This window comes from Lagopus muta, chromosome 1 (assembly GCF_023343835.1).
Source record: "Lagopus muta isolate bLagMut1 chromosome 1, bLagMut1 primary, whole genome shotgun sequence".
NCBI lineage: Eukaryota > Metazoa > Chordata > Aves > Galliformes > Phasianidae > Lagopus > Lagopus muta.
The window spans coordinates 78,180,439-78,205,629 of record NC_064433.1 but is presented as its reverse complement, the minus strand read 5'-3'; the positions used below and the strand labels follow the sequence as shown (position 1 = coordinate 78,205,629).

General features: G+C 44.7%; 2 protein-coding genes and 3 gene segments (V, D, J or C); 4 read left to right on the top strand and 1 right to left on the bottom strand.

Moving 5' to 3' along the window:
* Positions 1–12,629, bottom strand: part of LOC125690512 (trypsin I-P1) — a 30,653-nt gene extending 18,024 nt beyond the window's left edge. Inside the window, exons 1-5 of one of the 2 annotated variants that reach the window (XM_048938897.1) lie at positions 12,015–12,629; positions 11,133–11,298; positions 10,334–10,587; positions 9,566–9,702; positions 8,378–8,589 (exon numbers count right to left, since the gene is read on the bottom strand). In XM_048938897.1, the coding sequence (XP_048794854.1) occupies positions 8,440–8,589; positions 9,566–9,702; positions 10,334–10,587; positions 11,133–11,298; positions 12,015–12,054 (747 nt within the window). In that variant the 5' untranslated portion in view covers positions 12,055–12,629 and the 3' untranslated portion in view covers positions 8,378–8,439. Of the gene's footprint in view, positions 1–8,377; positions 8,590–9,565; positions 9,703–10,333; positions 10,588–11,132; positions 11,299–12,014 lie in introns of those variants that run through there. The other variant, XM_048938925.1, reaches the window with a different exon arrangement.
* LOC125690543 (T cell receptor beta variable 19-like) lies at positions 1,591–15,336 on the top strand. The segment is given in 2 exon segments: positions 1,591–1,648; positions 14,925–15,336. Coding segments are annotated over 2 exon segments (429 nt in total).
* On the top strand, positions 4,135–6,205 carry LOC125690563 (T cell receptor alpha variable 20-like). The segment is given in 2 exon segments: positions 4,135–4,265; positions 4,683–6,205. Coding segments are annotated over 2 exon segments (345 nt in total).
* Positions 15,337–17,051: 1,715 nt separating the features above from the next.
* Positions 17,052–17,831, top strand: LOC125695845 (T cell receptor beta variable 20-1-like). The segment is given in 2 exon segments: positions 17,052–17,384; positions 17,512–17,831. Coding segments are annotated over 2 exon segments (351 nt in total).
* Positions 17,832–19,780: 1,949 nt separating this feature from the next.
* Positions 19,781–23,443, top strand: LOC125690537 (trypsin II-P29). Its single transcript, XM_048938946.1, has 5 exons — positions 19,781–19,823; positions 21,133–21,295; positions 21,982–22,235; positions 22,546–22,682; positions 23,294–23,443. The coding sequence occupies exons 1-5, from the start codon at positions 19,781–19,783 to the stop codon at positions 23,441–23,443; spliced, it is 747 nt and encodes a 248-aa protein (XP_048794903.1).
* The last annotated feature ends 1,748 nt before the right edge of the window (positions 23,444–25,191 follow it).

Genomic DNA, 25,191 nt, shown 5'->3' with positions numbered 1-25,191 from the left:
AGAAACAAAACAAGAGATCTTGTGTGGAAAAGAAGAAGACATGTAGCGGTAATAATAATAAGAAAGGCAGAAATTACCGAAGCTGTAAAATTCCATCGTGTGTAAGGAAAGCAAAAGCATCTCACACTTTCCAATAGTATCAAATTTATTCCACCGTAAATATTAAATTTATTCTTAAAAAAAACAAAAAAACAAAAAAACAAAAAAAACCTATGGGGATAGAGAGAGGCTGTTGTCAAAAGTTTTTCCTCCAACAGTACAGAGAGGAGTGAACTGAAGAAGATGAAAGAAAATAAGTAGATATGCTACAGATTAGACTCAAACTGCAGAAATATGAGCGTTACAGAAACAGCACAAATAGCCTCCTATTGGATATCCTTATTTACATGGATTGTAATGTTTGTGTAATGCAGGCTTCTTATCTATCCATATCTGGGGAAATCCAGTTGTATGGGGTCAGAACAGGGGCAGCTCATAAAAACCTGTCTTTAGCATAACAACAGAATGGTACACAGGTTGAGCAGAAGGAAGGTTCATGATTGGAGTGTGTGCACTCTAACATTCAGGCAAATTTTTTACTGTGGTGGCTCCTTTGGGGGTGACATCTGAGTGATTTTAGTAGCTGTGCTTGTTGTTACTCTTCTTCCTTCTCCAGTAGTAAGCTATTACATCCTGAAAATCATGATGTTACAGTTGTACCTCAGGTGTTTTTCATGAACCCTGGAAAAAAAGCTCTTCAACCTTGGGAACATAACATACGGTTCTCTTTCCATTTTTCTCAGCTTCCTGGCACATTTAGTTTAGGCTGGCTATTCTACTGTAAGGTCTGTGAACTTATCTGTAGCCTTCAATGTCCAGCAAACAAATGAGGTGGTCACAGCTGTGCACTTCCCAGGTGCCAGTACAAAGCCATACAGATCTTCAGTGGATGTTGTCATCCTGAAGTTCTGCAGCCACAGTGCCCTATTCCAGTTCTGAAGAAGCAATTCCTCCCAGGCAGAGCTTGTTTTTGCAAGCTTGATGTGGCACAGCACAAGAAACAACGATTTTGAGAGAAGTTCTTCAAGAAATAGCTGCTCCGCTTGTCTCACTTCCTGTCTTTGCATTTACTTTGCAAGTCATCCAGTCCAACTCCCCTGCAACAAACTGGGAGACCTACTGCTAGATCAGGTTGCTCAGAGCCCTGTCCAGCCTGACCTCAAATGTCTCCAGGGACAGGGCGTCCACCACATCTCTGGGTACCCTGTGCCAGTGCTTCACTGCCCTATTCCTGTGAGGGGAAAAAAAGCAACAAAAACAACCACGTTTTCCCTATGTCCAGTCTAAATCTCCCCTGTTTCAGTTTAAAACCATTTCCCCTTGATGCTATCCTGTCTGAGAGAATATTTTCCTCCTGAATCAGTTGGAAAGCTTCTATATATTTTCAGCAGGCACTCTGAAAACAGTGCATTTCCTTGAAATTGCAGGCAGGAAGAAGCTTGCTTTTCTGCATAGATCTGGCTGCTGCAGAGGTCGTTGCTATTGGCTTAAGGGAAATGGAAACAGACCTATATAAGTAAGTTCCTTACCGAGGCATGCTCTCTGCTTTCTCAGTCAGAAATGAGAACGTGGACAGTTTGGTGCTTGGTCTTGTGCTTCTTTGGAGCAAGTAAGGCATCAGCTGAGACATCATGCTTGTTCTGCTGGGGGGAGAATGTAGTCTGCTTTCTAACTGTGTTCCTTTTGCTTTGTCTCTCAGGAGCTAAGATAACACAAAACTCAAGTCTGGTACTGAAAGAAGATGAGAGTGCTACCCTGGGATGCAGTCAAAATGACAATCACAATTATATGTCCTGGAATCTGCAGCAGCCAGGAAAAGGGCTGCAATTAATCTATTATTCGTATGCAGTAAATCAGGAATATAAGGGTGATATTCACACTGGATACGAAGCTAAGCGGATAAGCCAGGAATACTTTCGTTTAGATCTCATGTCTGTGAAGAAGAACCATTCAGCTACCTATTTCTGTGCCTCAAGTTTGGACACAACACTTCAAAGTCACTTGCTTTCTGTACATAAACTCCTCTCCAGTACATGAACTGCTGCATTTCATGATCGGACTTCTGAGAGACGTGGAGGGTTGGTGCACATTGGCACTCTAAAGATAGACATTTTCCTTATTGTTAGAGGGCAAGGTCAGGAAATCCTCCACAGTATTACGATCAATGTCACTCCCAAATCGTTCTCCTCAGGGCTGCTCTCAAGCCGTTCTTCTCCCGTTCTTCAACCCTGAACTAAGACCACATGAAAGTGGAGATCACACCACCTCCATGGTAGGGTGGGAAATGTGATCAAATGGAGTGTCAACAAAGATGCAAAGAAGATGAACCAGAAGGAAAGAAGATTCCACCATGATATTGGTTGATTTGTTCAGCACTAGGAATTAGTATGTTGGTTTAAGAATCAATATATAAGTCTAGCAATAGAAACCAATGAGAGATAGTTCTAAAACTTTCCATTTCTACTCCAGTGGGTGAACAGTCCTGTTCTCAATAATTTTGCACAGGTGACATAAGAGATTACTTTTATCTACTGCACCCAATAGGTGCAAGGATATCTTGAATGCCACACGTACTGCTTTAAAAGTTGCACACCCTGGCTTATTAAGCAATGGGAATTTTCCAAACTGGGGAAAGACAGCTGAAAGTTAGTCAGAGGTCTCAGTGATTAAGCTGTTGGTGGAAAATGTGGAAGAAGTAGGTGGCCACGCTAGATGCTGCCGAGCATGCCTAGAGGGACATCAGCACATATGAATGAGTCCTTGAAAAAGAACGAACGTGTGTGCCAGTGTACTGCATATGTATGTCTTAACTGTTTAAATGTAGAACCTGGACTCTGAGCATGTGCTTGCTTGTCAAGTCACCCAGTATGTGTCACGAGGAATAAAGGAATGCCACTTTCTAACACCATGTTGGAGTCAGAGAGTTTTACACCAAGACCCTAATCTGCGATGCCTTTCTTCAGTCTTCCAATAAGCTGTGCAGTGATTAAGACAGTCTCCTTCCTTGGAATTTCCTACAGGTGCTGCAGCAGTGCAGTGTTACGGTGATCTGCCATTGTGCATGCAAGCAGCAGGACGGCAAATACAGAATAGCAGGCCCTCACCCTCCTGGCTGAGTACAGTAGCTTCCCCACTGCACCCACATCACAGCTTACACTGAGCATGCACGCTCTTTTTGTAAACCACAGATGCAGTGCAAGCAGAGGAATTCTCACGGAGTCCAATCTCACACTCCTGCCCGCGCCGAGGGAGGATGTATCTTTCTCTTCCCTCACAGTTTTTCTGAGTCACACTTGCTGTCTCCTCAGACTATTTCATCGCCTCTCCCACAGGACTGATGCCCCCTCACCACCTGCACTGACTGTTTACTTCTTGTGCCCAAATGTTTGCAGTCCCTGTGAAGCAAATGCCCTTCCTCTCAGTGTCGAGTACCAGTGCACTTTAATAGTCTCAAAGTGCTTACTGAATGAGACAGCCTGCAGTCAGAGACCCAGCTGTCAGCAGGGGGAAGGTAGAAGGATGGAGGTGCTCTTCTACACTCCTGCAAAGAAGTTGATGACTCTCACACTGAAGCCATTGACAGCCCAGAGCAGGCAGGATGATGAACAAAGCACAAACATGGCATGAACAGCATAGGGCTGAACAGAGAAGATCCAGCACTGCACTGTTTGTGGTCAGGATCGTTGAAATTTCAGGAACTTAGATGTGGGGCGTAGGAGAAAATAACAAAGCCCTGTTTCTCTGCTGTTTTTTTAATTATTTTTATTTATTTATTTATTTATTTATTTTATTTTTTTAATATAACTCTTTTGTGAAGATCTCAGCTGTTTCAAGAGGAAGAGAGGAAAACCCCAAAGCAGCCCTATGCCTTGTCTCAAACTCAGGCTCCCATCAGTCCCAGCACGTTCCTGTGCCTGCACACACACACACACACACACACACACACACACACGTCAAGCCAGCTGTTCAGTGTTTGTGCCACCTTCTACTGTCTGCATTTCACACAATTCCCAGCCAACCGGCTGCTTTCTAACTAACTGCTTTCTGGGCGGTCTCACGCTGTCCTGCCCACTCCAACATCATGCATTTCCTCCTTCCTCAAGGCTTCCTCCTCACACATCAGAGCTTCTAGGTCAATGCTGTCACCACAGGCAGATCAGTTGAAGAAGATAAGACTTTGCCCATGTTTCTCTGCTGGGTTCTTATGGCCTTCCTGGCTCCTACAGGTAAGTAAATTTTGTTCTCCCTTGAGAAACCTCACTGTTTCCTCTGCTGGTGCTCCAACAGTGCGTTCAGTTGTTGGTAATGCTCCATTCCTCAAGGCTTCCTGGGGAGGATGAGCAATGAATGAGGTGAAATTTTCCTCAGGCTCTTACTCAAAAAACTCTGCAGATCTTCACATTTACTTATTTGGTTTTTTCTGTCACATTTTAATACTTCAGCCAACGGCAGTGCTTCTAGTATTAAAAAAAAAGTATAAACTATTATTAGTAGTATATTTGAATATTTTTCTTTCTCCTGTATGTCTCTTTCAGAGAAATGGGACAGTGTTCCACATGCTGGCATCCCATCTAGTAATTCAAGCATGTGTCTTTGTGTCTCTTTGAACCCATTCCATTCTCACAGTTTTTTTCCTTTTCCAGGCTGGGCTCTTCAGCAAACCCCAGACTCAGTTGTCCGACTGGGAGACTCTCTGACTCTGAACTGTTCGCACAAGGAGAGTGGAGCCTGGACCATGTTCTGGTACAAGCTGCCAGTGGGGAAGAACGCCACTTTGAAGCTGGTTGTACGTTCAGTGGAGGGTACCAAGGCAGATTTTGAGGAGGAATTCAAAAGCCGCTTCCAGAGTAGTGGGACTAAGGCGAACTCCTTATCGGTGACGATAGATCATGTCCTACTCAATGACTCGGGCACTTATTTCTGTGCAAAGCAAGATACACTGTGACACGAAGGCTGGAGCAGCGTAGCGCAAACCCTTCTCCATATGATGTTGTTAAACTTGTCAGCATTCACTGAAAAGTAGCCCTGCAGATTGTTTGGATAACGGGAAGAATTGTGTCTTGGTTGAAGTCCTCCAGCAGGATGAGTGCTGGCAGTTGCGATGCCTCCTGTAGCTGGAGGGAGAAGACCTCATTGACAGGCTCTGCTTGATTGAGTGACCGGTAGTAGACACTGATCACAAGGCTTCCTTTGCTGCCTCAGTCTCTGGCATCACCCATAGGCTTTTGACTTGCTCATGACTATACTTTAGGGATAAGCCTTCACATTCTCTTCCTTTCATGATGTAGATAGCAGCACTACCTCCCCTCCTTCCTTGTCTGTCCCTTCTGAACAGCTGGTAGCAGCTGAATAGCCACACTCCAGACATACGAATCATCCCACCAGGTTTCAGTGATGGCAACTATACTGTGGCTTTCTAGTGGCACAACAGATTCCAGCATCTCCTGCTTGTTTCCCAAGCCGTGTGCATTGGTGTAGAGGCACTTCAGCTGGGCAGCCAGCCTTGTCAAGCCCTTGAAGGATAACTCCTTCATTCCTTTTAAGCATTCCCCTTGATTTTCCCCATTGCCAAACGTCAGGCACGTCCCTTCGCAACGGCTTTTTCCGCGATGATCTACCTTTCTGCTGAAATAAAGGGGGTGAAGGAGGTGGTCATACAGCCTCGCTGCGCATGCTCGAAGAGACGTTAGCATGTATTCATGAGTTCTTGGGAAAGAATGAGTATGTGTGATGTTTCTGGGAAACGTATTGCACCTGTATGTTTTAACGGTGTAAATGTGGAACCTGAACTCCGAGAGCACATGCTTGATTTGTCAAGCTGGCCGGTACAAATGGTGAGCTAAATTAATGTCACTTTCCAACACCACAGCGGAGTTAGAGAGTTTTCTTCCCAGACTTTGATAACAAGCAATAGGTAAAACTTTGGTGTGATATCAGCCTGAGCAAAGCACAGTACTTCACGGGCTTCCATACGGGAAATCCCATTCCATCCATACCCCGGGCAAGCACAGAAGGGGAACAACTTTGTAAGCTACCTTTTCATGGTAGGGTCTACCAGTGAAATGAATGATGTTCCAACAGGTAAGAAGGGAGAGCCCATAAGAACATTTCAACAATTTTGATATCAAGTCTTGAATATCAAATCTAGAAAGTGGAATTTCTTCTTTGCCACAAGAGGCATTGAGACGTGGAGTAGATAGTGGCAGAGGACAGGGACTGTTTCCAAACAACTCTTCTCAACACGCCCAGCCCTCCTAGTCAAGGATGCGCTCTGTGTACAGACAGAAACATGTATTTTCCCCCATCTTCCTTGTCCTCTTCACTCTCCTCCAACATTTTCATCCCTCTGATAACATATGAAAGCGGGTGGATATTTCTGAACCTTCTAAGAGGGGAGTGTTCTCTTTTTATGACTTTTTTGTTGTCAGTATCCCACATCATAACATCATGCAAAGCACTGGGAGTTACAGAGTTAATGTTCCAGTTCCGTGGACCACTGTTTCTGGGTGCTTGGTTCTCAGAGGGGGAGGCAAGGAGGCAAATTCGCCAGAGGACTTTGCACCCAGAGGAAGGGAGGTGGAGCTCCTGGGAGCCTCTCTTTCTTTGGTCGCTGCAGAGAAGCGCGTGCTGCCTTGCTGCTTTTTGCCTGCAGCTTTAGAGTAAGGTCTTCGTTTTGGACACTGTCTCTCTCTCATTTTGTTTGATTTGTTGGCCTCTATTCCAATAGGATTGTGTTCTGTTCTGTTATCTTGCATTCTGATGTCATATTTAGTAAACTAACGTTCCTCCTCAGGTCGTTGCTGCTGCTCTGTTGTTATACCCATCTTCTTACCCTTTTCCCTCTGCCAGGGCGCGGGTCCATGGATCCCCTGCCTCATTAGTCATGAGATCGGGCCAGGCTGGCCCATGAACCATTGACACTCTTTTTCTCTTTCCTTCTTTTCTGGGCCTGTGGGCCTGCTGTGGACACAGACAGATCTAGATAATTCCGTGAAGGGAGAAACATGTCTTTGCTTAGAAAGAAGGGACTATTGTCTGTGTTTAATCAACAGAAACGTAAAATACTTTGATCAAGCAGAGTGTCTTACTTGGTCTGATAATTCAAAACCGATTGTTCCTCATGGAGGAACTTTCCAGCACCTGGGCCCAAATTAGAAGAAATATCTCTCTTACGTGTGTGGGAATTGGCTCATTGCACATCAGGTAACAAATTTGCTTTTTGGCTGATAATACCAGGCAAGGCTATGTAAGTCTCCACTCACACTGGCCATGGAGGGAAAACCTGCGACTGCCAGCAGCTCCATGGTAGGAACTCTGCCTCCTGGTACAAACAGACTGAAGGCAAGCATGATTTTTCCGGAAAGAAAGCAAGCCATGAAGGAAGATGCTGAGAACGAATTCAACATGGACTTTCACAGCAGTGGGATACCATGCTATGATCCCGTTTGTATGTTGTACTTTTTCCTGGCTCAGGCACCTATTGCTTATCTAAGAGCAATAAATCCTCAATAAATCATCTGAAAGAGCTAAGCAAAAACCTCTCCATTTGAAAACGGCTTTTGTTCCTTTGTGCCCCACTTTTCTCCTCGCCTTTTCTTCATCTGATTTTTCTCTCATTTTTTCCTTTTCTCCATTTCCTTTCCCCCGAGGAGACAGCTGCACAGCCCACGGGCAACTTTGGCACTTTATTCATGGACTCTCTTGGGGCTGATTGGGGCAGCAGGAATTTAAAACCAAAGCTCAGGAGCATCTCTGTTCTTTTGACTGTTCCAGGTAAACTCAGAAAGCCCAGCATGTCCAACGAGCAAAATGCTATGGAGAGAAGTCCCAGCAATTTGGTAAAATAGCCTTGGTAGGTCACAGTACTGGTACAATAAGAGAACAAGCCCTAGCAAGAGCTTGCCTTCGTTCCCCAGGTAGAGCTTCCAGTGATTTTGCTGTAGGAAATGTTCAGTGCTATGACTGTGGGTTGGGGGTGATTGGGATTGTTTGTTTTGCTGCCAGCTGTTTTCTGTAATACAAGTATGTTGCCTCTGTAGCTCACCACACTCTTTCAGCTGTTCTACGTGGATGCGTAGCATTGACTTTATGATTATAAAGGGAAAATATCTTCTACTCCAAAATGCTTGTGCATAACTGACTGAAGGATTCCTGAAGTTGAGGCTAAAAATTGTCCCAAGCTTCTTCTAGTTGAGATACACTACGAACATTAGGTAGGTTGATAGATAGTGATATTGGTTGTCTGTGTTCCCTGTGTGATAACCCATGGAAGTAATGTGAGGAACTCTGCACAAAGATGGGCTGCCTGAAAATGTTTATTTTTTGTGAAGGTTTGTACATCCAGTTGCAAGGCAGAAGGAAATGAGGGGGAGGAAAAGCAGGTCACGTAAAATGAGCGTCTCAATAGGAAGACATAGTTGATTGAATCCAGGAAACGTAATTGCAAACCTTAGTGTAAACGCCGGGATAACCTCTTTGTGCACATCCATAACCCCAGGAAACAATACCCTGCAGCTGACCATTGCAGACTACTGGGCCACCGGAATCCCCCTGTGCAGATAAAGATACAGATGCTCAGCAAATGCTATCGGCATCAGCAATAAGCCATATTTCCCAGAAACGACTGAGATTCGAGAGAGAGACTTTTTCTCACAAAGACAATTTCTGCTTACAATTCTACACCTGATGCTAACATGCCGTACTTTTAAAGCATCACAGACAGCAGTAAGTTACTTAGTTTTCATGGCTGCCGTTCTTGGCAGATGCTCACGAAACTCTTCTTGCTCATGATTCTGCAAAACTTTTCCACAGAATCAGGCAAATGCAGCAAGCAGAGCAATTGCCAGGTGTGTTCATTTTCCAAATTTCCTGGATATTGGTACAGTGATGTTTTATTCTCATCAAATCCGATCCTAACATGTGCATCCTAGGCTACAGCCTCTGTGATTATTGCTTATTCTCCGGTGCAGCACTTCTCCATTTTCAGTAGCCCAAAGTGCAAGAGCTAGCACCCTCTGCACGTGGAGAATTGGGGCAGAGGCATTCCACATCTTAAATAAATAAGGATAAATAGAGATGAACTGAGTGGAAAAATTGCCAACTGTATGGAAATTGTTGAGTCATGGCCCGAATCACTGACTGAGCACCTGGGGAAAGGACCCGGTCAGCCCTGGAAGCACAGGTGAAGGCAATTCAGCTGTGCAACTGGAAGGGATGGAGCCTGGCTGCACCTCTCTTAGACCTCATTTAAGGGCTGACTGCCACTGGTAAGGGTCTCTTCCTGGAGATCCCTCCTTGGTGGAGCTCTCCCCTGCCAACGTAGACTCTTCTGACGTGGGTGAGCACTCTTTCCCTTTGTATTGAGCTGTCCAAGTGCCATAGCAATTCAATAAGCGACCTCTACACTAAGCCTTCATCGCTAGTTAAAAAAATGGTTTCAAACATGCCATTGAGTATTTCTCACATGATACCATCCTCTATTAGGAGAGGACAGGATAGGTGCAGATTGGAGAGGCAGCTGTTTTACCTGGCAGGAGTCTTTCCCTCCATTCAGGTATCCAACACACATCATGTTACTAGTAATTTCACCAGGGTAAGCACTGCTGCACTGGCTTGAGGAGAGTATAGGGGCTTCCAGACACTGCAAGACATCTGGATACAGAGCTACAAGAAAACAGAGAGAAATTATTGATGGCGTATCTGATTTAATTTCAGAGCCTGAAAAAAACTCCTTTCTTAACAGAAAAGTCATTGCCGGACACCCTGTTTTAGCAGTCCTCGTTTTTCTTCTGTGCTGAAATTCCATTTGTTTAGATGAAACAGATTCTACTTGCGGGCCCTCTGTTCTACCCTGCATCGAAAAGTCCTCAGCTGGCAGATTTAGAACTAAGAACTGCTCTGACAGTACACACGGTGAAGAAATCTTGGGTCTCAGGCAAAGTACCTTCTGCTCTGGTGCAGGTTTGTTTTGGTCAGAGAATTAGATACTGGTCTCCACCTGCGCTTCTGACCACTGGTGGAAAAGAGTGGACATCTTAGTGAAGGGCACTTGAATGACTTCAATGATTCCATCTTCACAAAACAGAACAAGATTAAAAATCTTGAAGTCTTGCCATCAGAGCAGCTAACTGATTGCTGTCCTACATGGACTGATCATTCAAAATCGTTCTCCAAAAAGGCTGCTTGCTGTGCAGCACTTCTCTGTTCTTTACCCTGTACTGTTTGGACTTAACTGTGAGATCTTAGACCATCTCCAGGGTGCTCAGGACGCTGTACATTCCCACCCAGCACTTACTGCCACTGCTGAGTGTGTTGCCCCATCCAGAGATCAGGCATGTTGTTCCAGCAGACGGACAGCTGGTAGGCAGAGCAACTGTGCTGACATAGGAGTTGAGTGTGGCTGCTTTGGACAGTTTGATGAGCATGATATCGTTGTTCAGTGTGTAGGAATTGTAGCCAGAGTGGCGGATGATTTTAGATGCACTGATGGTCTGCTCGCTGCCGTCTGTGCTTGCCAGGTTGTATTCCCCAAGCTTCACTTGAATGGAACTGGAAAAAGGAAGGAATGTCACTTACTTTACTGCCACTGACATTGCGGTTGTGAGAAAGCTGCCTATCGCTGTGGGTCTTAACAGTATTTTCATGCTGGGTTCTTTTCTTGTCCTGCAACAAATTCTCGGGATCTACGCTGAGATCTTATTTCCAGTGCTGGTGGTGAATTTATGAGGGATTGTGTAGCGGCCAGTACAAACATCCTGCAAGACAAACTGCTACCAGCATGAGATCATTCCTCTTCCTATTCTACTGCAATTCAGCTTTAACAAATTAATGCCGCTCCTAGGAGACCGCGCACATTACTTGCTGGATTACTGTGTTGTCATTTCAGAAGGTACTCTGCATTCAGAAAAGCATTTGCAGAAGGGGAAAACCACTCGTACTGCGTCAGCCCACCTTTCTGAATGACCCACTCATTCCTCAGTTGTCTTCTGTGAGAACCGAGTTATTTAGATGTTTGGATCTCATAGCTGTACATTCCTGTTAAAAGTGAACTGGAGAAAAGAGGTAGATTATGGAATATATATTTTTCCACTCACGACTTGTAGCAGTGAGCAGCTGACAGCACCCATTGGCTGCTGATGAGAGAACCTCCACAGAAGTGATATCCAGAATTCAGAGACACCTGGTAGGGTGCCGCGCTCCTTCCACAGGTGTAGCCTCCCACAATCTTGTCATCATCCCCATCGCTGACGGGGAGGGCGACTGCAAAATAAGAGATAGCATGCGTTAACATCTGGCATAAGGAACTCTGTGGCCCTATGACTGAGCGAAACATCTTGCAGATGGGTTCTGGTTCTAAACAAAAGCACGCAACAGCAGTTATGGCCAACTCTAACACGCATTTGTTGGCTTCTCCCTAAAATAAGCTGATTGAATTTAGATTGGCAGCCCGTCTATTTGCGTCTAAAGCCCTGGATGCTATTTCTCAGGCTGAACTTCATAGTATAGAAACGTTCTTATTGGATAAGATAAAAGGTTTGTCTGTCCCAAGATCTTGTCTGTAGAAGCAGACAATGAAAGTACAACACAAGACTGCAGTGGTATTTCCTTACAGCTCTCTCCCATAATCAGAGAATTTGCAGTAGCTTCAGGACTTCCTGGTCAGAGGTACTTTGTAATGCATCTTCAGTGGAAGAGTCGTGAATTTATACAATGTATACTGTCGTTTTTGTTTTTGTTTTTAATCTATGTAAGCACTTTAGTGTTCCCAGGTCAAGAACCATGGTGGCATGCATGTCTTGTGAAAGAAGTTATTCAGGATGGACAGTTAGTAGTCAAAAGAGGTAGAAGCATTCTGCCTTAAGCCTTTTGCAAATGTAAACTCGACTTCACTTCCTCGTGACAGACTGTGCTACAAGTTTCCTCAGAAGTAAGTTTCATTTTAAATTACGCAAGTAATTTAAGTAAAATGTACTCACCAGCCACACCAACAAAGGTGACAAACAGTAAGTATTTCATGATCGTGACACAGCCTCGATCCCAGACTGGTGGACTGGCAACGGGAGCTGCTAGAAATACAGTTTCTGAAATGGCTTATCTTCAACCCAAGGTTTTGTCCAGGGAAAAAAAACAGTGGAAAACTTGAAGATCCAAATGTAGGCATTAGAAGGTACTGATAGTAATTACAAACAACCTAACAGTTAATCATAAGCCTTTCATAAGATATAGAGTTCTCTTTAATTATTTCAAAGAAAAACTTTCCAAACAAAGAAACGTTTGCGTTTTGGAAGACGAGTGTTTCCTTGCAGCATTTGCTCACAGTAACCCTTTGAGATCTCTCTGCTGGTGTCATTTGTAGGAAAGCAGGCTTTATTGTACGTAGTGGATTGAAAGATATCTTACCTACAATAAAAAATACATCATTTCTGTCAGTTTCTTATGAATGAGTGTGAGAAACTACTTCATGTGGCCCTCCATCTCCTCAGATAATTTCTTTGAATGTGGAATGCTCTCAATTGCTATTTGAAAGCACTTCACTCATTTAATCTAAACGATCGTGTCAATCTAACAAATACTTATGGGTGTGTTTTTTGTTGTTTTTCTGGTGTTTTTTTTTTTTTTTTTTTAAGAATAAATATATTCAGGGGAATAAAATTTGATACAAAAAAAACAATAGTGATTTTTTTCCACAAAAAAATCTCAGTACAAGTTGATGTATATGAGTGCAATGTATGTAAACACAAATACAGTGATAACAAACAGTGAGAACTCCTGAAATCCCCAGAAGGACCGTTAAAGACAGTGATTAAAACGCTGAGTGTTTTAAGTCTTAATATGTTTGACAAAAATCTGTTTTCCAAGGAGCTTTCAAATTCATCATGTCAGCTTCCAAAAGATAATCTCAAAAGATTGTTAACAGAAGTGAAGTTATGATGCTGAAATGGAAAAGAGACAAAATTTGAATCTTTTTTCTGCTCCATTTCATGATCAAACTTCTGAGAGACATGGAGGGTTGGTGCACAGAGGTCCTCCAAAGATAGACATTTTCCTTGTTGTTACAGGCAAGATCAGGGAATCCTCCAGCATTGCTATAAATGTCCTGGGGTTTAAACTGTGATTAGTACAATGCTTTAATACAGGGATAGTTTAAATTGAGAAACAAAACAAGAGATCTTGTGTGGAAAAGAAGAAGACATGTAGCGGTAATAATAATAAGAATGGCAGAAATTACCGAAGCTGTAAAATTCCATCGTGTGTAAGGAAAGCAAAAGCATCTCACACTTTCCAATAGTATCAAATTTATTCCACCGTAAATATTAAATTTATTCTTAAAAAAAACAAAAAAACAAAAAAACAAAAAAAACCTATGGGGATAGAGAGAGGCTGTTGTCAAAAGTTTTTCCTCCAACAGTACAGAGAGGAGTGAACTGAAGAAGATGAAAGAAAATAAATCGATATGCTACAGATTAGACTCAAACTGCAGAAATATGAGCGTTACAGGAACAGCACAAATAGCCTCCTATTGGATATCCTTATTTACATGGATTGTAATGTTTGTGTAATGCAGGCTTCTTTTATATCCATATCTGGGGAAATCCAGTTGTATGGGGTCAGAACAGGGGCAGCTCATAAAAACTTGTCTTTAGCATAACAACAGAATGGTACACAGGTTGAGCAGAAGGAAGGTTCATGATTGGAGTGTGTGCACTCTAACATTCAGGCAAATTTTTTACTGTGGTGGCTCCTTTGGGGGTGACATCTGAGTGATTTTAGTAGCTGTGCTTGTTGTTACTCTTTTTCCTTCTCCGGTAGTAAGCTATTACATCCTGAAAATCATGATGGTACATTTGTACCTCAGGTGTTTTTCATGAACCCTGGAATAAATGCTCTTCAACCTTGGGAACAGAACATAAGGATCTCTTTCCATTTTTCTCAGCTTCCAGGCACATTTAGTTTAGGCTGGCTATGCTACTGTAAGGTCTGTGAACTTATCTGTAGCCTTCAATGTCCAGCAAACAAATGAGGTGGTCACAGCTGTGTACTTCCCAGGTGCCAGTAGAAAGCCATCCAGATCTTCAGTGAATGTGGTCATCCTGAAGTTCTGCAGCCACAGTGCCCTATTCCAGTTCTGAAGAAGCAATTCCTCCCAGGCAGAGCTTGTTTTTGCAAGCTTGATGTGGCACAAGAAACAACGATTTTGAGAGAAGTTCTTCAAGAAATAGCTGCTCCGCTTGTCTCACTTCCTGTCTTTGCATTTACTTTGCAGGTCATCCAGTCCAACTCCCCTGCAACAAAGAGGGAGACCTACTGCTAGATCACGTTGCTCAGAGCCCTGTCCAGCCTGACCTCAAATGTCTCCAGGGACAGGGCGTCCACCACATCTCTGGGTACCCTGTGCCAGTGCTTCACTGCTCTATTCCTGTGAGGGGAAAAAAAAACAACAAAAACAACCACGTTTTCCCTATGTCCAGTCTAAATCTCCCCTGTTTCAGTTTAAAACCATTTCCCCTTGATGCTATCCTGTCTGAGAGAATATTTTCCTCCTGAATCAGTTGGAAAGCCTCTATATATTTTCAGCAGGCACTCTGAAAACAGTGCATTTCCTTCAAATTGCAGGCAGGAAGAAGCTTGCTTTTCTGCATAGATCTGGCTGCTGCAGAGGTCGTTGCTATTGGCTTAAGGGAAATGGAAACAGACCTATATAAGTAAGTTCCTTACCGAGGCATGCTCTCTGCTTTCTCAGTCAGAAATGAGAACGTGGACATTTTGGTGCTTGGTCTTGTGCTTCTTTGGAGCAAGTAAGGCACCAGCTGAGACATCCTGCCTGTTCTGCTGGGGGGAGAATGCAGTCTGCTTTCTAACTGTGTTCCTTTTGCTTTGTCTCTCAGGAGCTAAGATAACACAAAACTCAAGTCTGGTACTGAAAGAAGATGAGAGTGCTACCCTGGGATGCAGTCAAAATGACAATCACAATTATATGTACTGGTATCTGCAGCAGCCAGGAAAAGGGCTGCAGTTAATCTATTATTCCTATGGAGCAAATCAGGAATATAAAGGTGATATTCACACTGGATACGAAGCTAAGCGGATAAGCCAGGAATACTTTCGTTTAGATCTCATGTCTGTGAAGAAGAACCATTCAGCTACCTATTTCTGTGCCTCAAGTTTGGACACAACACTTCAAAGTCACTTGCGTTCTGTACATAAACTCCTCTCCAGTACCTTCCCTCAGAAGGGAGTAGTTTCAGCACAGGATCATGGTATGTAGGTCAAGTGGCTACTCACAAAACATAGGCTGCTGAGGACCTGGTCCAAGAGAGGTCCAGCAGGTTCCATTTCATTGCTGAATTCCTCTTTTCTGATCAGCAGTTCACCCTCTATCAGTCATGACAGTTCTTAAAGTTTGTCAATCAAATCCAGACATACAATGATACTCACTGTGCCTGGAAAGGTTGTTCTAATATCCGGAACTGAAGAGAACAAGATCTGAGTAGAAATAGAGAGGTGGGATATAGTAGAATGTGACCTAAAATGAAATCATGTTCCGGGAAAATATAGATATATTTTTATTCAGAAATTGATCCTTTTATTCAGAAATTGCTTACACAGTCCAGATTTCTGCTGCATGAAGCATCAGTTTTATACATGCTACATCTATCTGTTTATGCCTCATACCTATGTCTGTGCTGCAGCCTGATAAGCTGTAAGACAATCTCTGTCCTATCAGTTTACCCCTTCCATCCTTGGACGAGTTGTGTGTACATTTCTGACAACCCTGTGGTCTTTCTTCTTGCACATTCTCAGCGTTCTCTTTGATTTTGAGCTAAGTCTGAAGCATTCCTAGTTTGAAGACAAAAGAGTAGAAGGAGGAACAGGCAGGATGTGAATGTAATTTTAATTACTGCATAAATTCTTCCTGATGGAATGTTTCATACCTGCATAAAGAATGTCAGGTCTATCACACACAAAGTCCTCCCAGTGTCTTTCTTGGTAAGAGTTCTAAGGCAGCATCCCTGTCCCACTCACGGTCCTTAAAGTCGTGGCTTATTTCCACTGCCGTAGGAAGAAACCACCAAGCCAAGTCTTTGTGACGTACTGTGAAATCTAACTGCATAAGATGCCCGTTCTGAAATAAACTACATACGTGTTCACGCACAGTTGGTATCGTTTCCACCACTGTGTTGTGACTCACAGCCTGCCCCTTAACTGCCCCTCGATTCCACTCTCTGCATTTACTCGTACCTGGTCTCACGTGCCCCCATAATCACCTGGAAGTGATTACATTCACATGGACACTCACACAGGCACAAGAGGAAGTTAGTAAGTTCACTCTTGTTTCTCCAGCCGCTGGTACCTGTGATCTGTGGTCTAGCTCCGGGCTGTGTATCCACCTTCTTTCCAGTAGGCAGCAATGTTACACAAGTCACAACAGAAACACCTTAGCTCTCACATTGTGTCTTCCATGTTTGTCCTTTGAACAACCTTTTTCTCCTTCCTGAGACAGAAAAGTTACTCTGAATGAAAATGCTCATCTTGGAACAAGAGAGAAACTCTCATGGGGCTGACAGTAGAAGACTGTTTTGCCCAGCAGCACACGCATGGTTTTGCCTTGACTCAGAGTTCCGCAACAGAGAGTAATCACAGAATAAGCTCTGGTGGTCTCCACAGACTCTTTCCTTTCCCATTAAGTCTCTGAAATAGTTTGACTGTCCAGGAGCTAAGGCCTGGCTTTTGTCAGAAGAAAGGCTTTTTAACAGGTCTGGCACAACAGACCTTCTTAAACGGAGCACAATTTTTTGTCTCAATTATCTTTTGCTTCTGTCTGGCAGAAGTCTTGAGTTGTGAGGTGTAATTGTTTTTCATGTATTAAGAGTGCCTCTCCAGAGTGGAACAATGTGTGTAAATTTAGTGGAATAATGAACTTGGGAAGGCTGTCCTGAATTCAAGCCACTGCTGAACATCAGCTAAAAAATCATTGATTGGGTCCATGGCTGATAGGCCCAGACATGCACAAAGATGAAATGACGGTCAGAGCAACATCCAGTCAAAACGTTTTGGTCTGAAAACACTCCCACCTTTTTGTCATGAGCTCAGATCTCTGCTTCTCTGGCAGACGGGCCAAAGACAGACAAATCTCACAGCCACACAAACGCTTGCTTTTGCTTTTCATGGCTCAACAACAGCATTTTCCAATGTGAAACGTGTCTTCTCTGTCCTCCGCCCAAGCTGATGGGAAAATCTGAACAAGGCGAGGGGTATCAGTCTCTTCAGCCTCTCTCTCCTCCCTCATTCTCTTCTGGGACAGCTGCTCCTCGTCATGCTGACCATCTTGCTTGCTCTTCTACCTGGTGAGAAACTGCAGGTCCATCTGCGCTGTTTGGCTTTCTTACTGGCCAGGTGGGGCAGGTGCAAGGTGAAGAGTTTGTGAGGCCACTGTGTTTTCTTTTTCTCATTTTCTCTCCCTCGCTCCTTCAGGCTCTGGAGTGGGACACACTGTCACGCAGAGGCCAGAATATGCCCTCAAGAGAGCTGGAGAGAGTGTGGACCTCACCTGTTCTGGCAGGCTTGCCTACGTCTTGTGGTACCAGCAGCTTTCAAGAAATAATCTGAAGTTAATAGCCAGCACTTCTCGGTGGCATCAGAATTCTTATGAGGAAGGTTACAGTGAAGCCAAGTTTGAGATAAGCAGGGACAAGAACAATCTCTCCATTATGACTATCAAGAATGTGACATCCAAGGATGCTGCCACTTACTTCTGTGCTATGAGTGATCACACAATGCAGCAAGAGCATTAAGCATTTACACAAAATCCTCACCCTGCCTGAAGGAGAGACAGAGTCTCTGTAAAACATGAGACTGATTGGAGAGGGGCAGGAGAAGAGCAGAGAGAAAACCAGGGCAAAGTTGGTGAATTTAGCCCGGACTCTTGGAAGGGAAGAGGGTCTGTCAAAGCAATGCAGCAGCATCTATCTTAAAGATGAAAGGCATTCAGAAACACAAATCCATAGCCTAGTATTAAGAACTGTGGTACTGCTGGCTGACGAAAGGCACTAGACACCTCTCAGGATTAGTGCTATAGAAGCACAGCTAGGTTCTTGGTTACTAGTTTCCCACAGGCCCAAAGATGGCACTAAGGAGAGTGGTGTGGTAAAGTACAAAGCAGGAGGTGAATTCAAGGCTCTTTCACATACTTCACATCCGGAGAAAGGAAACCACAAAGTGCTGCTCCCACATGGTGTTTCCGTTGTGACGGACAGGTGCAGGCAGAATTTGAACACACCTTGGTCTGAGTGATGCCTAAGCAGATATTCCCTAATACAGAAACATGCACACAAACCCATATAAGGCTCCCTTTGAGACTAAGGGAAGGAGCTGCCTTCTCCTGTGGGGAAGCACTTGTTGTGTGGGCAGTCATCGTCCAATCTGCTTAGAAGAATTTCAGGCACCTCAGCAGTGATATGTGGGACTCTAACATCATGGTCAGTCGATCATAAAGAACAGCAAAATAGCATGCCCACAGGCAGCACTCTGTGCCCCAGGTCGGGCCTCAGCACACCTGCTTCCTCCCAAGGTCACAGGAAGCCCTGATGGAAAAACAAACTTTTTCTTTTTTCTTTCATTTCTTTCTTGTTCTATACCCCTTTAATATAACTAATCAGCCACTCTCAACAGCACAAAACACATTACAGGGGGCCAGCTGGTAATGCCCTTAGAGAGAAATGTCTCTGTAAGCCTCTCTATGCTACCTGCTTAAATAAACAAGAGGACACTGCAGACCTTTTCCCAGGCCAAGGCTGGAGCTTGCAGCAGAAGCAGAAGCTCGGGGGAGACCTTATTGCTCTCTATAACTACCTGAAGGGAGGTTGTAGTGAGCTGGGGGTTGGCCTCTTCTCTCATGTAACCAGTGATAGGACTAGAGGGAATGGCTTCAAGCTGCATCAGGGGAGATTTAGGCTGGATGTTAGGAAATATTACTGTTCTGAAAGAGTGGTCAGGCACTGGAATGGGCTGCCCAGGGAGGTGGTGGAGTCACCAACCCTGGAGGTGTTCAAGGAACGTTTGGATGTTGTGTTGAGGGACATGGTTTAGTGAGAACTATTGGCGATAGGTGGACGGTTGGACTGGATGATCTTGTAGGTCTTTTCCAATCTTGGTGTTTCTGTGATTCTGTGAAGAATTCAGGCCATTCTGTTGGATGATGAATGAACTCCTCTGAGTTCAGGTTAAAATCCTGACGTGTTCTCTCCACCCTCTTCCTCTTTTTAAAGAAGATATACTGCTTCATGAATGGTAAATACTCTCTTCTGCCCACTACAAGAGGACATCCCATAGGCCCATTTTTCAGCTCTTTCCAAAAATAAACTCCTGAGGTATACGACTCCATCTGCAAGCAGTTATCTTGTTTAACGCAGTGAGGCTGCAGCAAAGTATTGGTGGCTCCAGAGGCACTGAGGAAGGCAGGCTGCTGAATGGAGGGCAGCTTTCTTAGATATTACCAAAGAACAAGCAACGTCAGCTTGCATTTCTAGAAATACGTGTTTCTGCTTTAGGTATTGTAGTCAGCTGTATCATCACTGCACTCAGATAAAATAAGTAAATTTGTCCAGGCTGATGCAAGGCCCTGGGAAAGTTAAAGCTGGGGAGACCGTGGGCTGGCAAAGATAAAGCTCTCTGGGAGCATAAAGCGGAGGAGTTTCTGAGGCCAGTCTTTGTACATGTCACAGAGCTTGATGGTGGAAGCACCATGAATTCTCTCTTCCTGATTGTGTCCTTCCTGGGAGCAGCTGGTATGAGCTTCTGAGCTCAGCTTACCTTCTCTCGTAACCTCTCAGCTCTCCCTCTCTACCTGCATTTCGCCTTTCTCCAGTGGCAGACTATTCTGCTTTTCTTCTTCTATATCAGCCTCCTAGACAGACAGAGAAGGTAGGATATGACAGGGGCATACAAAACTATGAGGGGCTGGCAGTCTCTTTCTGTACAAGAATTAGGGAGTATGTGACAAAGGTAGGTAGTCTGGCACCAAACTTTTTTCTTTTAGGAAAGCTGTGAATCCCTTTCTGCAGTATTTTTGTGGGTGCAAAAGGTTTACACAGCCTCACAAAGTGGGGGGACATATTTGCATAAAAAAATTTTTCAAAAGCTACAAGGTTGAAAGACGTCCCACCTGACCAACAAATGTCAAGTCCCTGAGTTGATGAAGGCCAGGAAGGGTCTGGGGATGGGTTTTGTATCTTCTGCACTTGGCATCTGTAATTGGTGGTCAGAGACAGGCTTCTCACCTGCAACGTGCTTGTGCAGTGGTTTCTGAAATGGGGAGTGTGCACCCTGGGATATGCAAGAGGATCCATTAGGGTGTGGGAAGAAAACATTAGAATTGTGGTAGTACGTATACATAACTTGCAAATGAGTGAACATACATACATTGCAGGGAGGGACAGGAGTGTTGAAAGGGTTTTTGCTGATAGGGATGTGCGATCAAAAAAGGTTGGCTACCACTGTTCCATTGGCTTCAACAAACACGTTCTTTCTCACATTCAGATACATCGTTTCATACATTCAAAGACATTCTTTCTTGCGTTCTTCTCCAGTTCCACGGGGTCTTCCTGTTTACCCTGATTCCTTTGCTGCCAGCGTTTCCCTTCTCCCTTGCTCATTGCTTCTTTCCCCCCAGAAGATTAGATTAATTAAGATTAATTCTGCCAACATTCTCAAGTGCATTTGCCCTCTTCCAATTTGCACACTACACAGATGACCACCACGAGCTGTCTACCATGCCATAGCTGTTGCATTCTGTTCCAAATGTTCCAAATGGAAGGAACACAGTGAAGCTTGCATACAGTTAATTTGTGAGGTTCTCTGGCAGCTTCTACTTTTTTGTTCTCTTCCTGACTTGAGGTGGTAAAGACAAAGCCTCACATTTCAGAGCAGCACTGGATGGAAGAAGTCAGCAGGATGTTTCAGGTGTTGTGTGAAGATTTCTGAAGTTTCATGCTCCTTTGGCTCTTGCTATTTTGTCTGTAGCTCGCCGGCTGTTGCTACACTTGAAGAGAATGGAGTCAGGCCAGGAGCTGTGAAACCCAATTCTCTCTCTTGCAGTTGCTTTCCCGGGAGGTGCTAATGATGACAAGATTGTGGGAGGCTACACCTGTCCAGAGCATTCGGTTCCCTACCAGGTGTCCCTAAACTCTGGGTATCACTTCTGTGGAGGTTCCCTCATCAACAGCCAGTGGGTCCTGTCAGCGGCTCACTGCTATAAATCGTAAGTATGGCTTGGGTTGAGTATCTGGATAGGTTCTAGTCAAATCTTGCAAACACATCAGATCTGGAACTCAGGTGCCTCACGAGAGATTACAATCCAATGGGGCAATACAATGCATGGTATACCTGAGGACCAAAGGAGAAACTCTACGCTTGGTCTCACTTCTCTACATGATCTTTCCAATACTTTTGCACTCTTATCATCCTTTTCTGTGCACCATAACATGCCTTTCTGTCCCCATTTGCATGGCTTACTATTACCATTTTGTTCTTTTTCATTCCTTCAGATCCTCCCTGTGGACCTTTCTTTGTCCGAAATTTAGGACATGCTGTGCAGAGAGAACACAGCTTAGGGATCATGCTTCCCTGCAGTGGGAGACTTAATCTCCCTTTCTGAAGCATTGCTCTAGGTGTCTGGAGTCCTCCATCCATCCATCCTCCACTGACACAGCTGCAAGCTGAGGACAGGATCCGCTGTTGTCATCCGCTGGACAGGATGCCCACCTGGCAAGGCTTTCCAGACTCTGTCTTCCACAACATCAGAAAGTTTTTAGAGCTCTGTGACACATCAACCTTTGATTAGGGCAGCACTCTCCTACTCTCTTCCAAGATTCTGCATACCCCATGGGGCATGAAACTGTTCAACCCACGGCTAACTGCTGTTTTTCTCTGTTGGCAATGTTGCAGCCGTATACAAGTGAGACTGGGAGAGTACAACATCGATGTGCAGGAAGACAGTGAAGTAGTCAGGAGTTCATCAGTAATCGTTCGCCATCCTAAATACAATTCAAGAACCATTGATAATGACATTATGCTGATCAAGTTGGAATCTGCAGTGGAATATACTACTGACGTTCAACCCATAGCTCTGCCCAGTGCCTGTGCCAGTGCGGGGACCGAGTGCCTGATTTCAGGGTGGGGAAACACACTGAGCAATGGCTGTGAGTATCAGCACGCACTGCAAGCAGCTGTTTGCGCTTCTCCCGCTCTTCCACCATGTTCATGAGACTCCACACACATTTCACCTGACTTCTTTCCTTGTTCTGCCTGCATGGTCACCACACTGCCCTGCCAGTATGCCTCAGCATACAAGGCATGTCAGATTTGCTCCTGTAGCTTAAGGGTTTGCTATACCCTACTTTCCTGGATAGCTCTCATGGATGGCTTGCAGATAGGCCTTCAGGTCTTTTTGTTAACTGACAGTACTGGGTCTCAGGGAAAGAACAAACGTTGTCCTTACTCTCCTGGCAGACTATTACCCTGAACTTCTCCAGTGCCTGAATGCTCCAATTCTGAGTGACCAAGAGTGCCAAGAGGCTTACCCGGGTGAAATCACCAGCAACATGATCTGCGTCGGGTTCCTGGAGGGTGGGAAAGACTCATGCCAGGTAAGAGCTGATGTTGGTGCAGAGCCCTGGGCCACACAACCACAGGGTGCCCCAGACTGTATGGTGTGTTTCAACATTTGGCAGCATGCTTAGGCCTTCTCATAGGATCATAGGATGGCTTAGGGTGCAAGAGACCTTAAAGATCATTGAGCTCCAACCCCCCACCACAGGCAGGCATGGTTGCCGCCAACCAGATCAGGCTGCCCTGAGACCCCATCCAACCTGTCTTTGCACACCTCCAGGGGGATAGGGCATCCACAACTTCTCTGGTCAATCTCTTCCAGCGCCTCACTACCCTTGGACTAGAGAGGATGCCTTATCATCTAGTGTTCTTTTCTGACACAGTGTCTTTCCAGCAGGGCTTGGCTGCTGCATGGACTTCACCAAAAATAGCAAGTCCAGCCAGATCTGCTGGGAAAACAATATAGTCACCGTGAATTGTTAGGAACTAAGGGAGTCCAGCAAACAAGGACTGGTATCTGCCTGTGCTCCCATCTCAGGGCCTGCTGCATTTCCCTGTGCATTCCCTAGATTCTTTGTACCAGGTCACAGTCTTTCCAGACGAGATTCTGCTTCTAAATCAGCTTATGCTTCTAAATTTTTCTCTCCAGGGTGACTCAGGCGGACCAGTTGTGTGCAATGGAGAAGTGCAAGGAATTGTGTCCTGGGGATATGGATGTGCTCTGAAAGGTTATCCTGGAGTTTACACCAAGGTCTGCAATTACCTTGACTGGATCCAGGAAACCATTGATGCCTACTGACACCCAGACTGCCTCCTGGCTCCACATCTGCTTCCCTCCTGCCCTTATCACATTCCTCCTAAGAGAGTGAGAGCACAAATAAAACTCTTACTTAATTGAACCTTGCAGATACTTACTTTGGACACTGAAGCTCATCAGAGCCATGATCGTGAGTGTTGTTCCCCAGAGTTCAGTACTGGGGCCCATCCTGTTTTGTATCATTACTGATGGTTTGGATGAGGGAGTGGAGTGCATTCTCAGTAAGTCTGCAGACAACACTAAGCTGGGGAGATGTGTTGATCTGCCTGAGAGTAGGAAGGCCCTACAGAAAGATGTGGATCAATGGGCTGAAGCCAGTAGGATGAAGATCAACAAGACCAAGTGTCTGGTCCTGTACTATGGTACAGTGGTTCTGCACCCTGTGCAATGCTACGGGTTCAGGGCACAGTGGCTAGCAAGCTGTGCAGAGGAAATTGAATTGAGAAAACCATGCAGACTCAGACTGCATACATGCTCCCAGAAGCACTGCTGAGAAGGGGAAGGAGAGGGTGGATCTTGGTTTCCCTGACTTCAGCCACTCACATGCTCAACTACTGGTTCAGGCTGTGATCTAGGAATTACACTGCACTGTTCTCATGTACCTTCACACCTGCAAGTGCTCGTACTCACATGGATACTCACACAGGAACAATCGCTAGTTTAAGTTCACTCATTTTTGTTTTTCCAGCTGCTAGTAACTGTGTTCTATGGTCTGGCTCCAGTTTGTGATGCTTTGCCCTCTGTACACAAAGCACACACACACAGAATAGAGTCCCTCACTCAGGAAAATAGAACTTGAGAAGAAATGGTCAGGCAAAGGCTTGGGGCCTTTGCCCCATCCAAACAAGGATTCTTGCCAGCAACTTGCCTTTTATATGCCTTTATCCCTCTTCTTCTCTCCTCCATTCGATTCCTTCCCAAATCACGTAAATCCCTCCCTTTCCTTGCTTTTGGTTCTTCCCATAACTATCCCACAAGTCTCATGCAGTCCTAAAATATTCTTCACTGGCATCCCTTACTGCATCCCATAGCCAAAGGCAATAAGCCCCATGAGACCCTGAAGTGATCCCCTTGCTCCCCTTGATTTGTGTGGGTGGATTTCACACCTGGTCTGTCACCTTTATGGCTCTTCCAGGATAGCTCTGGAACAAGGCCGGACAGACTGCCTTTATCCTCAACCCTGAAATTTGGTTTTCCCCTCACTACCACTGTGCCCCTGGACCCTCAGCACGTAGAGATGAACCACTGATGGGCCATTCACTCTTCTGTAATAAGACAGGGAAAAGTGTTGGCAGGGTATTACCAAGGTTTCCTCCTTCTGCCATTGGCTCTCTTTTTGGACATTCATCTCTTACTTAGTATTTAGCTTTTCTTCACAGAAAGGAAGCATACCTAAATCAACAAACTGTATCCTTGAGAAAGTACAGCTACAGCATTGGGCATATTTAGATCCTTTTTCTTTGCTATCTTTTTGACAATCTGCATACCATTAAGCACAGTTCAGCTGCTTCTCCACTATAGACGTATAGAGCAAAGAGGCATAACAAACCAGAAGGAGTAAATGTGTCATGCTGGTCCCTGATGCTGTGGCAAAGCTAGGTATGCTGGAATGAAACATGCTATTTGATCCCAGGAAAAAAAAAAAGATTGAGAGGTGATGACAATAGTTGGAAAGAGAAAGAACGAGGAATCAGTAGGGTTTGTGTCAAGTAAAGGGTCCTCCCTCTTAA